This window comes from Parus major, chromosome 1A, assembly GCF_001522545.3.
Source record: "Parus major isolate Abel chromosome 1A, Parus_major1.1, whole genome shotgun sequence".
Taxonomy (NCBI): Eukaryota; Metazoa; Chordata; class Aves; order Passeriformes; family Paridae; genus Parus; species Parus major.
Window position 1 is genome coordinate 62,250,710 of NC_031773.1, and position 12,273 is coordinate 62,262,982.

At 39.7% G+C, this 12,273-nt stretch overlaps 1 protein-coding gene across 1 annotated transcript in view; it reads left to right on the forward strand.

Moving 5' to 3' along the window:
• The first annotated feature begins 258 nt into the window (after positions 1 to 258).
• ETNK1 (ethanolamine kinase 1) overlaps positions 259 to 12,273 on the forward strand; it is a 28,714-nt gene continuing 16,699 nt past the window's right edge. Inside the window, exons 1-4 of the mRNA XM_015628480.3 lie at positions 259 to 539; positions 8,832 to 9,091; positions 9,817 to 9,957; positions 10,647 to 10,789. Coding sequence (XP_015483966.1) covers positions 384 to 539; positions 8,832 to 9,091; positions 9,817 to 9,957; positions 10,647 to 10,789 — 700 coding nt within the window. The 5' untranslated portion in view covers positions 259 to 383. The remainder of the gene's footprint in view (positions 540 to 8,831; positions 9,092 to 9,816; positions 9,958 to 10,646; positions 10,790 to 12,273) is intronic.

Sequence of the window (12,273 nt, forward strand, 5' to 3'; positions counted from 1 at the left end):
GGTAAATCCCCTCCCTGGCCACGGCCGAGGGGAGCAGGGGGATGCCAAGGGGGACAGCGGGGCACCGAACGGGGAAAGGCGGATGCTGGAGGGGCCGGGCAGGTGAGGAGAGCGGGCGGGGAGCCGGGGCACAGGGCCGGGCTGGGCCAGGCAGGGCTGGGTTGGGTTGGGTTGGGTTGGGTTGGGTTGGGTTGGGCAGGGCTCGGCCCGGCTCCGCCCGCTCTCCCAGGCTGCTCCGCGTTGCAGCCGGGGGAGGTGGAGCCGCTTTATCGGCAGCCGAAGTGGAAATTTCCCCGTCAGTTCCCGGCTCCGCCGCGAAGGAAGCACTGGTGGGAGCCGCCTGCCCTCGTCTCCCCGTGCCGCGCCGCGTCCTGCCTGCTGTCATGTCCAACTACATCCACGTCCCGCCTGGCTCGCCGGAGGTGCCCAAATTGGACATCACCGTCAGCGAGCGGGAGGGGCTCGGGTATCGCCAGGGCGCCCTGCAGCTCCTGCGCCGGCTGCGCCCGCACTGGAGACCCGAGGAGGTGACGCTGCAGGTACGGCGGGGTCCGCGCCCCGCTTGGCGCGGGGGATGCGGCAGCCGGGGCGCGGGGAGCGAGGGGAAAAGCAAGGCAAGGAAGGGGGGAGGGCGGGCGGCCATTGTGCGGGGGAGCTGCCGCCTTGTTTCCTCCCCCTCCCTCCTTCCATCCCCCGCTCCCTCCATCCCCCGCTCTCCGCCGCAGCCCCCTGCGCGGAGCCCCATTTGCCAGGCGGCCCGGCGGCGGGGCGGGGCGGCGTGGCAGCATCCACGGCTCCCGCCTTCTCTCCTTCCTTCCCGGCGCTCCTCCTTCTCCCCACCGCCTGCTTTCGGCCTCCTCCTCCTCCCGTACCCCCCCCGCTGAAGCTCGGCCGCTCGCTATAGCGGCAGGGAGAGCTCTGGAGCCGGGGGCGAGGGGAGGAAGGCGAGGTGTTCCCGAGGGTCCCCTCTGTCTCTGCTGGGTGGGGAGTGTTGGTGAAGCGGGGGACAGGCCACCGGAGGAGGACACACCGCCGCCGCGGGACTGGAGCGCTCCCACGGGCGGTGGAGCCCTTGTCGGGTGTTTCCCGTAATAAAAAGATATAATAAATAGGTGTCTGGTATTGGCAGGCGGGCTGGGGTTTAGGCTGGCGGTGTCGGAGCGCCCCTTGCTCGCCGCTCCTGGCAGAAGTACCGCTGCTCTCCGGTGTTCTCTAGGTGAGCAGTCATTCGTACTCATGACGAGTCATCTGCCGGAGGATTGGCTGCTTTCGTGCTTCTAGAATATACTTAACATGGCCCCCTGCACTTAAAAACTCTTCAGCCAACTTGCGTGGCTAAAATAGCGCTTCAGCCTGTGGTTAGTTGAGGATTTTATTTGACGCTCAGCTGCGTTATTCAGCAGTTGTTATTACATGGCGGTGTCTTATTTCAATTAAGTTCCTCTTCAGAGGGCTGCTGAACTAATTTGTACAGGAAAGCTGAGCACATTGAGGTAATGGCTCATAATTTGACTGAAATTTTCTGATGTCATGAAAGAAAAATGAAACTTGACACGTGCCAGGCCAGTTAGCATGCAAATAAAGCTAATGAGCTTTTTCTAAATAATTTGTTTGAGGCAGCGGCCATAAGTTATGCACAGTCCCAACATCTTGAGGTGCAATGAAAACAGCTTTACAAAATGTAATGCTAAATGAGGCTATTCAAGTTCATAGAATATCTTGAGTTGGAAGGGATCCATAGGCATAATCCAACTTCCTGCTCCTTGCAGAGTTACATTAAAGTTATACGTGGTTTTAATTTTTTGGTTCTTTGATCAGTGCAGTTCTCAGCAGAATATTTTTCTTTCTTTCATTCAGGATTGTTGAAAAGTGAAACCAAAACATTATCCTGTTAAAGAAGTAAGACTTTATCCTTTGGGTAAAGTTGTAGTAGGCTCAAGAAGAAAAATAAAAATTGCTTCCTTCTGCCACTCACTTCACAAGAAACAATTAACAGAATAAAAAACACCAGTACCATTGGTGTGGAACAGGGACTCTTGACTGGTCACACAGAAGTGGAGATTACTGTCTGTGGTTAGAGGTTTCTGTCTAAAAATGTCTTGAGTTTTGTTTTAACCTATTTATTTTAACAACACAACTTTTCAGCTTGGTATTTTCCTTTTGAAAAGTGGAAGAACATTCTATTCAAAAGGCCCTTAATGGCCTTTTATTTTTAACTCTTTAGCTCGTGTTTAAGCTGCTGTAAGTGTGTAACTAGCAGGAATGCCTGTGGTTTGAAACAGATTCCAGCAGCAGTGATGGCAGTACAACCAATTACAGATTGATGTTGTACGTGCATCAGATAGAGAAAGGTGTTGAAATGAAAGGTGGCTCTTTTTGTGAGGATGAAGGAGGGAACAGGAGGATGCCTTGGAGTTCTCCTTTAGACCCTCTGTTTAGGAGGGAGATGAGGATGGGACTCCTCTTGTATTACGTGGAATATATGCCTGACTAATCTGAAACAGCAAAGCAGACAAAGAACAGTGATAGGTTTGATGAACTACTGCTTCCTCTGGTGAACTCTGCCATTTGCTACCTTTGCTCTTAGTAATTCGTGGGTCAGAACAATTAGTAAGAAGCTGAAGAGTCCAGAGTTTGATTTGAAAGTTAATTAACTTCTCTTGTAAAAATTCACTGTTATGTGTTAATTTGTTTAGTCAGCTGAACAATTTTGAAACTGTAGTTAGTTAGTATATGTTAATGCTTAATCCTCACTTTTCCTAAGATTTATAAGTACCTAAAATGAGGAACATATTTTAACATTTAATTTTTTTTACACCATAGCATAAAACACAAATGTAGGACGGAAGATGAAAATCATCAAAATCTTAAGTGCTTAAGTTATTCTTTTATTATGTTATTTATCAGAAAGGCTATAACATCAGAAGCCTTGCCCATTACTTTTTGAAATGGAAGCAGCTATACTGTAATACATCTCCTTTATATCAAGTTGTATGTGAATTTTGTCCCTTCAGGGCAGTACAAATGTTGAAGTTATTCTACATTGCTAGGGAGAAACAGAATTTTTCTGTCTAAATGCTCATCTTCATGTACATTGTGCAGTTGTCAACTGAAAATGTCCTAGGAACTGTATAGAATTGGGTGCTTGATTTTCTGACTTCTGAACTTTTGATGTTTGCTTTCTCTGCTTTTTGCAGTAGTCACTTAACAGCAATGTTGGGTAGTTCTGGTTGGAAGGAGTCTCTAGAGGTCTTCCAAACTTCTGCTGAAAAACTCGCCGCTTGCTAGATTGAGAAATTGGCTGTTGTGAACAGGAGAAACAGGTTTTTAAAATTATATTTAAAAAGTGCTCTTCGAACTCAAAACAGGGCTTCTGAGTTTTGTAAGCAGCCTGAATTTTGATGGTGGGCATCCCAGTTCTTATATTCTGCACAATTATTAATGAAATATAAATATTTAATAGTTTTAACTCTTTTAAGGAGGTTGTATTACCTTTCCTAATTTAAAAATACACTCACAGATTGGATTTTGTTGCCCATCTTATTTTTCCTCTTTTTGTGGATATTCAAGGAAGATCAGTGTTTGCTTACAGTATGGGAAAATTAGTTACCACTTGAGTAGTGCTGATTCAGGATTCTTTTATCCCGTGACTGTCTAGCTCTTGTAAGTCTGGTGGCAAAGAAGGATTCAGTAGGATAATACACAATTTCTTCTCTGCAGTGTGATATAGTGCAGGAAAAGCCATTAGTACTTCTTACCATTCTGAAGTAATATTTAATATTGAGAATAAAGACTGCCTGTTTTTATTGGTGAAAAGGCTTAATACTAATAATGTTAATTTATGCCATTATTTGGGTAGACCAGAATGATATATATGGGAAAAAATTGGCTGAAGAATCACTCAAAGATCTAAAATCATGAAAATGTTAGGCTGGCTAAGAGTGCTCCTGTCCCAGATGAAACCTGGAGAGGTGGAAAGAATGGGTTTTACAAAGGGGATTAAATTTTTTGTAAAGACACCCCCATAACCTCCCCTGTAAATATTGCAAGCAACTATTATCTCCAGATAAGTTGGATTAATAGGCTTTTTTAATTCTCTGAAATAATTTGGCCTTGCTTGTTTTCTGGTACTGTGGTGGTTTTCTGGGATTTTTCCCTGAGATTTACATGTCTTCACACTTATCAACACTTTGCAGGATTTTACTACTGCAACACTTCATAATTTGCAAAGATTTGTTCCTGCAGCTATGGAATGTGAACAGGATGGACTCAGGCTTATAAAAAATTGTACTTTCACCAGTGAAATGACCACCTATTTAATTTTATGTTTACCAGATTAGCTTTTGTCCTTGTTTCTTTCATTTTTCATCCTGATTTGCACTCAGTAGCTTTTCTTCAGGCAGTATTTTCTGGCCACTGCTCTAATTTATTTGCTTGTGTTGATATTGTTATTCTTTTTATAACAAACTTTAATTTGGTTCAGGGTTCTGAACTTGTTGGAATATTTTTTAGTTTATTTAAACAGACTGAGTGTGGGTTTAAAAGCATTGAAATAATTGAAAATGTTAGTTTCTGGGAAACAAAGCAAACTAACTTTTTGTATCTCAGTGCTGTTACATTTTTCAAGTGAGTTGTTTATTGCTCTGCTGGTTTTGGCACATCACCCACTTCAGCAGTTGGGAAAGCAGTTGCCACATAAAGAGGAAGGACTGAATCCACAGAGAAGTGCTCCAAATGGAGAAGTGATGAGTGAGGAAAAGAATAAGAAAAGTTAGAATTGCAGCATGGGCTGAATTACTGATGTTCTGTGGAAAAACTGTAATTTGAGGTGTGCCTTGGATGCAATGTCACAGTAAGTGGGAAATGCCAGCAGTATTGGATGTCCTTGGAGGCTGGGTTGGTTTCTCCAGTCTCTTTAAGCTTCTGATGAAGTTTGAAGATCTCAGTCTGCTGTTTCTAGAGGTTTTTGTGGTGTCTGTGTGGGGCAGAAACTATAGTGGCATTTTATGTAACTGATGTGCCATATGTGCCTGATGTAATTCAGCTGTGCATGATAGAGGTGTGTTTATTCATGACTGGGGTTCGAATTTACAGAGAATCAGTATTTGTTTAGGTACACCTTGAATGAATCCATGTAAAGGCATACAACTTATGCTATAGGCTTGTAACATTGGAAAGGAATAATCCATGACAGTTTAGTTCCTGTCCCTCTGCCCCTCCCTCCCCAGCCTGCAGGCATTTCCTGTCAAAATCTTCCAGGGGGAGGAACAGCAAATTAATTATTTGATTCAGAATAAAGTTTTATGCTCCTTTCCTATTATTATTATGTCTGTAGCTGTTTTAATCAGTATCACAAAATTTGTAAAGCAAATTAATCACTTTCAAAGTGTTAACTAGCTACCTGATGTTAACTCTTTTCAGGTAGAAGACTGTTCTTCAGAAACAAGGTGAAAAATAAATAACTTTTTTTTTTCCCCCCTTGGCATTAAAAAACCCCCAAAACAAACAAAAAAAATCACTAAAGACCAAACAAAAACCCAACAAAACAAAAACACCAAAAAATTTCACATATTGTCACACATTTCAATCAAAACCAGCCCTCAACCCAAAAATGTTCAAAACAAAACCCACACACACCATGAAGCTGAAGTGTTTATGGTTTGGGAGCCCAAAAAAAAAAATCCATGTGAAAGTTATACTAGCTCAATCTATGTTGGAGAAAACATTGCTTTCTCCATGCTGCTGTCATGCAGAGCCCCCCAAGAGCTCAGCAGAAACTGCTAGCTCAAACTGTGGCCAAACTTAGCAGAGAATAGTGCTGCAGACTTGCTTCCTGTTTGTCTTGGTGTTTTTATTATCAAATGATCCTGCTCCTGGTCATCTGAGCACCTGAATCATGCAGACAGTGACTTTCACCTGCTGAGTGTAAAGAACTAGAGGATATGGCTCCAGAGCCTGGAGACCTTGGAATGAGGTTTCTTGTGAGCCCTGCTGATCATGTGAGAATTTACCCAAGGCATTTTCCAGTAGTTGTACTTTGTCCTTCTTTTATGAATAGCTACAGAAAGAGAGCTGCAATAGCTGCAGAGAGAGAAACAACTAACCTTGTTTCAAGAAATTAAGTTCTTGATCTGTGCACCTGTGGATATGTCTGTGTAGGCTAGACTTCCAGAAGAGATCAACTTAGATTTACAATATGAAGTTGAAGTTTTGTGCACTAAAGAAGCATGTTATTGACGTCTGTTCCTTTCTGGAGATCTTAAAGTCAGTCTGGGTTTAGCAGCAGAATCCGGGGAATTCCTGCTTGTTTATGCTGCAACGTCACATCACTGTTCTGTTTTTATGGCACTACTGTTTCCTGCATTCTCTGCCTATGTATGTAATAACTCAATCTAGAGGGGAAAAATCAGCCCTTCTGAGTCATGAGTACTTTCTACTTTGCCCCATGACATTTTTATTTATGTCTGTTCGTTCTTGTTACGTGTGATTGCAATTTTGTTCTCATTCTTTTGAACTCTTGGAGCAGTGGGATGTTTTGCTCTGCTTCATTTCAGGTTATGTTTTGTGCAAGGCCTTCTAAGCTGATTCTTTAAATGCTGGAGTAAAGGCATTCTGAATAAAAGAATGAAGTGACTATTATGTTATTTTACTGTTGGCAGTAAACACTAGATGCTTTCTTTTGATGGAATATGGAAATTGTCTAGTTTGAATAATGTTATTAGAAAAGTAAGTGAACCCTTCTGCCTTTTTAAGAAGCAGGAGCTAAAATGCTCCAGTGTGTAAATAATTATTTGTAGCAGCATGCTACAAATAGATACTAATAAGTAGAGTTCCTAAATTAACAGTTGAGGGAGTCCAATTTCCTTGTTCCAGATTTCTTTTTATTAGTGCTAATGAAACTGGTTTTAAGGGGATATTAGACCTATGACAGAAGGTGTAATGTGCCCAGCAGTTTCTCTTCAACAGCATAACAACTCAAATTCTTGCTGTTTCTTTGCATCAGCATTATTAACTGTTATTTTTTTTAGCATCACTATTTCTGATGACGTTAGGACCTGTGTCTTTTTCATAGTACATATTTTTTTTCCTTTAAACTGCATTTTGGAAGTTTTTATCTAAGTATAGCAGACAAGATGCTTTTTAATTTGAACAGCTCAACATGAATCACTTCTGCGAAGTGCTCTTCATGCTTTTTAACAAATTAATTCTGGGTTTATGTTAAAAGGTATAAGAATCAGTACTTGTATGTTGATTTTCTATCTTTAAGTGTTTGTGACCTGCTCTGTGACCATACACTTATGACTGGGAAGGCTATGAATGGATACATTTATAGGATCAGGGTGTAATTTGTGATTTACAAGCATTTTGAAATGCATTTAAGTACTGCTTGTTCAAATACATGAAACACTGCTCAAGCCCAGTATCTATGAGGCTGTTTTCTTAGTTGCAGTGCTTAACATTGTTACAGTTACTATGAAGACTGTTCAAGATTCTTCATTATTCGTCTTGAGTTGTTCAAGTGATAGCTAATAATATGTGCCCACAAATGGTAAAGTCTTAATTTTGAGTCAGTCAAAGAGGCCTTATAAGCAGCTTTGTTTGAATTTATGGTTACCCTGTTTAGATGGAAGTGAAAATTTGCTATACCTGCTTCAAGATTGAGTGTTTATAACTGTTCAAGAAAATAGAATACCTTTGTATCTTCTGCATCTCTCCTCAGGAGCTTGAGCTATTTCTTCTAATTTGTGATGACAACTGGAACTTTCCCACTTCTTTTCTGCATGTTGATGAAACTGTTGGCCACATCAAATTAGTTGGAGAAAGCAAGGCATATGAGCTAAAACACATCTACTGTAAAAGTCTCATCTTTTCCTAAACAGGGAGACTTGACCTGACTTCAGAATTATTTTTTCTTTAGTAATTAAAAAAAATTGCTCCTAATACTCAATTTTTCTAAACCCTTGAGATGTGGAAATAATCTGTCACTTGTGTTTGAGTGATATTACTTTTCAAAATAAAGGCTTTATCTTGAAGGGAAAGGGGGAGTAGTAGTCAAACTTTCTGAATTGTGTTTTACTGGTCTATAAAACAAACAAAACTAAAAAAAACCCTCCCACCCAAAAACCCATAAAACTCCACCCAAACTGTCCAAGGTTCTAAAGAATTATGATTCCTGTAGATATATTTCCTGTTGTTGGCATGTGTTTTTAGCAAAAACACTTTTTAAAATTGTTATTTAAATTAAATATTTTAAATTATTATTTAAATTAAATATTATGGCTCAGAATAATGTCTGACACAGAACAGATCACTGCATTTGTCAGTACTTTTGTTCTAGGCTTGACTTAGGGGTTCAGGGAGAATTCATACCTCAGAGGGTGCATGACTGGACATGAGTAAATAAGGAAATCACACTGTTGCCATTGAACACTTAGTATTCTGATCCTGATAAATAGGTTTCTTTTTCAGCTGGTTTTCTGACCTCATTGCTGTTAAGAATGAAAAAATGTATGTTATCCAACTTAAGGCTACTTTTGCCTGCTTGCTTGTTTTACTGTGAGGATGTTTTGTGGGAGGGTTTATTCTTTTTGAATTAAGGATTAGGGTTTTGAGGGCAAAGAGTGGAAGAAGAGATGTAAATGTAAATATGAAAAATACCTCACATTCATATTCAAGTATTTTCTCTGTGATATTCCTCTGTCTTAAAGGTTTCTTCATGCTCGATCTAGTAAACATTTATGTTTTGGGAACTAAAGGACAACTTGGCATTCTCTTCCTACTTTTGGAAGATGCAGAGTTGAGTTGCTTATTGCCTTATTTTTGCTTTTCAGCTGTTCACTGATGGTATCACCAATAAATTAATTGGCTGCTACGTAGGTGACATAACAGATGATGTTGTTCTAGTTCGGATCTATGGGAACAAGACCGAGCTCCTGGTGGATCGGGATGAGGAGGTGAAGAGTTTCCGCGTGTTGCAGGCCCATGGCTGTGCACCTCAGCTCTACTGTACCTTTAACAATGGCCTGTGCTATGAGTTCATGCAGGGAGAAGCCCTGGATCCAGAGCATGTGTGCAATCCAGATATTTTCAGGTAAGCTTTTAAAAATTTCCTTTTAAATCTCATCATTTCATTGTGTGTTTATGAAGCTCTGCCTGGCCTGAAGGGCTTTGAGTTGAAGTTGAGCAGAAAATATCTATTTCTATAAGGCTGCACTTAGCTGATGTTCACACTGTCTTAGTTACAGTATTTCAGTGCTGCACAAATGATCCTTGGTGCTTCCACAGAAGACTGTGCTCATTAAAATTCTGTTCATTTCTATTTATTGTATTTAACACTTGCACATCACAATTACAGAGGTCATCAAATATGGTGGAGTTGTAGGGGGCTGGACTTGGTTAAAGTACTTCCAGCTGTTTCCAAGATACTCCTTTTGTGAATAGATACCATTTCTCCATTGAGAAATGATTTTTTAAACTGTTATCAGCACTTTCTGTTCTCTGCTGTCTTAAGATTTTAGTTTTTCATGTGTGTGCTGAACTGTATTTGCCTAAAAATAGCAGTTAATTCAAATCAGTACTTCAAAAAACAAGCAAGAGTAGACTGTGAATGCAGGTAAAGTTTGTGTGCTGTAACTGAGCTTCAATCCTTCCCCCTTCCCTTCCCACAGGTAGGGATCAATGATCCTATTGAACTTTTGAGTCTTGAAATGTGCTACCCTGTGGCTGTGCTTCTCTTGTTTAAATCTTTGAATTCCTGAGCTGTGTTTTTTGAATTTTTCAGTTAAATATGACATGAATTTAATTTTATTTTTTTAGGCTCATTGCTAGACAGCTTGCTAAAATCCATACTATTCATGCACACAATGGATGGATCCCTAAATCTAATTTGTGGCTGAAAATGGGGAAATACTTCTCTCTCATACCCACAGAATTTGCAGATGAGGAAGTAAATAAAAGGTGGGTATTTTGTCATGTTCTTTTCCAGACTTCACATTCCTTCTGCTGGAGTTGTTGTTTATACAATATCATCAGACATTGTATGGTTCAGAAAGCAAATTCCAGCTTAAAAATACTCTTCATGTGACTTTGAAATCATGGATGCCCCTCTTGTTGCATTGTAATTAAAGAATGCTCTAGCAAAGTTGTTTTTCTTTTACATCAAATTCTTCAGAAAACTGAGAAAACATAACTGAAAATGTAGAGGGAAAATGGCTATTTAAGTGCATACTGTGGCTAGACTAAAAATTAGTGTTAATTTGCTCAGTTATAGATACATATAGTACATAATAGTGTTGTGTAATCTTGGAGGAAGTAATGTGAACAAAAAGTGAATGAAATTCATGCAATAATTCTTTTAATCTTTTCACCTTTAAAATGTGTGGGAGTGTATTCATATTCTGCTCCTGATTTTTGGACTACTGTTGTGTTTACAGCACAGATAATCTTCAGAAAGTTATTTTCCAGGGAGGACAGAGAAAAATGTCATAACTTGACTGCTGTTGTGCCTTGGGAAAGAATGCCCTGATTTGGGAGAGGGTCTGTTGAGCTATTTTTAGGAAGAATGTAGAGAAAAATACTTCATTACAAATGCTTGATATGGAACACAGAGTACTAAATGTTAACTCTGTTTCCTTGTACCTGAAAAGATTCTTAAGTGACATTCCAAGTCCTCAAGTTCTTCAGGAGGAGATGGCCTGGATGAAGGAAAGACTGTCAAATTTAGGATCGCCAGTGGTGCTCTGTCACAATGACCTGTTGTGTAAGAATATTATTTACAACAAGAAAAGAGGTAGGTGTTGAACTAAGCAGTGAGTGGCTTTATCTGTGCTGTAATTGCATGTGCTGCATCAGTGGTGTTGTCCTACTCATTTGTGGAGGTGAACTCAGTCTGAGCTTTTAAGACCCTTTAAACTTTTAATGGTAGTGATACCTGTGCAAATACTAAGTTGCTTAATTAGCTAATTTCTCATCTGAATGCTACAGTATAGAGGAAGAAAATCAGTGTTCTTTGCTTTTCTTTAATGAACTCATGAATTTGTTAATCCCCAGCTTGCCTGTATGCCTAGGCTTCAAAGTATGTAACTGAATGTAAATTCTATTCTGGTTTATAAAGCTTTTAGGAAGAAAAGAAAATCGTGCAAGTGTAGAAAATAACATGAAAATTGTCTCCTGTATTGTTTTGATCTGGTTTGTAATTGTGGGGAATACCCTTTCATAGTGAAGTATCTTAATGATATTAACTGCTACATTCAGTAGCTCAGTTTGTTTTCTGCATGAGCCACACAGACATCTTAGAAGATTTCTTTTGTTAATGCATGCTTTGTTTAAACAGTTGTAGGCAGCACACATCTTGGTAAAAATTAATCAGTTTTTTGTTTCTATTACCATATATTTAACTCTTAGTTCGTGTTATTAAGATCTGTGAAAGCTTCCATATGAACCCACAGCTTATTGATTTTAGTGGTTCAGGGTTTGGTTACTGAGTGAATCAATCGGGTATTAAAACAAACAAGGCAAACTTTTGACACTAAAATGGCCATTGTGCAGTAAAAATACACAATTTTCCTCCCATTTCAAATACCTGAGCTCAGCTAAGTGTGACTAATCAGATTACAAGGTTTTATTTTGAAATAAGGATGACTCATTCCTTCTACTGCATATTTTTGTGTCAGTTGAGAAAGATTGTTGGTATGTGAGTTATGTGACTTAACTACTAAAGAAAAAGAAAAACAAAACCAAGCTGGTGCTGGTTCTAATATGAAAATTGGCTGTATGTGCTAACACATTTCTGCATCATATGTGAATTCTGCATCACCATGTGAACTGAGGAAATAAACTCTTTTGGTGATTTGTATGCAAGTTTCCCTCTGAGTAATACTGCTTCGAAGTAGTATTGAGAATTGCTGGTACTTTTAGTTATATATTGCCTATATGTGTATATGCACCCTAACAATGCTGTTAACATAAATTTTAAATTCTATGAAAACCACCAAGCTTGAGTGGTTTTACTGATTTTCAATGATGGACTGTAGTTGTGCTTAAAAAGAGGAAGGGGAGAAAGCATGAAAAGTATACATAAGACTGGACTTGTGGTCTTATACACTTGGAGTTGTGATTCTGTAGTACCAAAAATAAATCTCATTACCATGTGTTTTTATTAGTGCTGAAATTACCTTGAGTTTTAGCATTCCAGAGCAGACCCACTGAGGTAAAAGTAATTTTTGTAGTCACTTTTCAAAGTAGAACAATGCAACAAAAAGAAAAAAAATATGA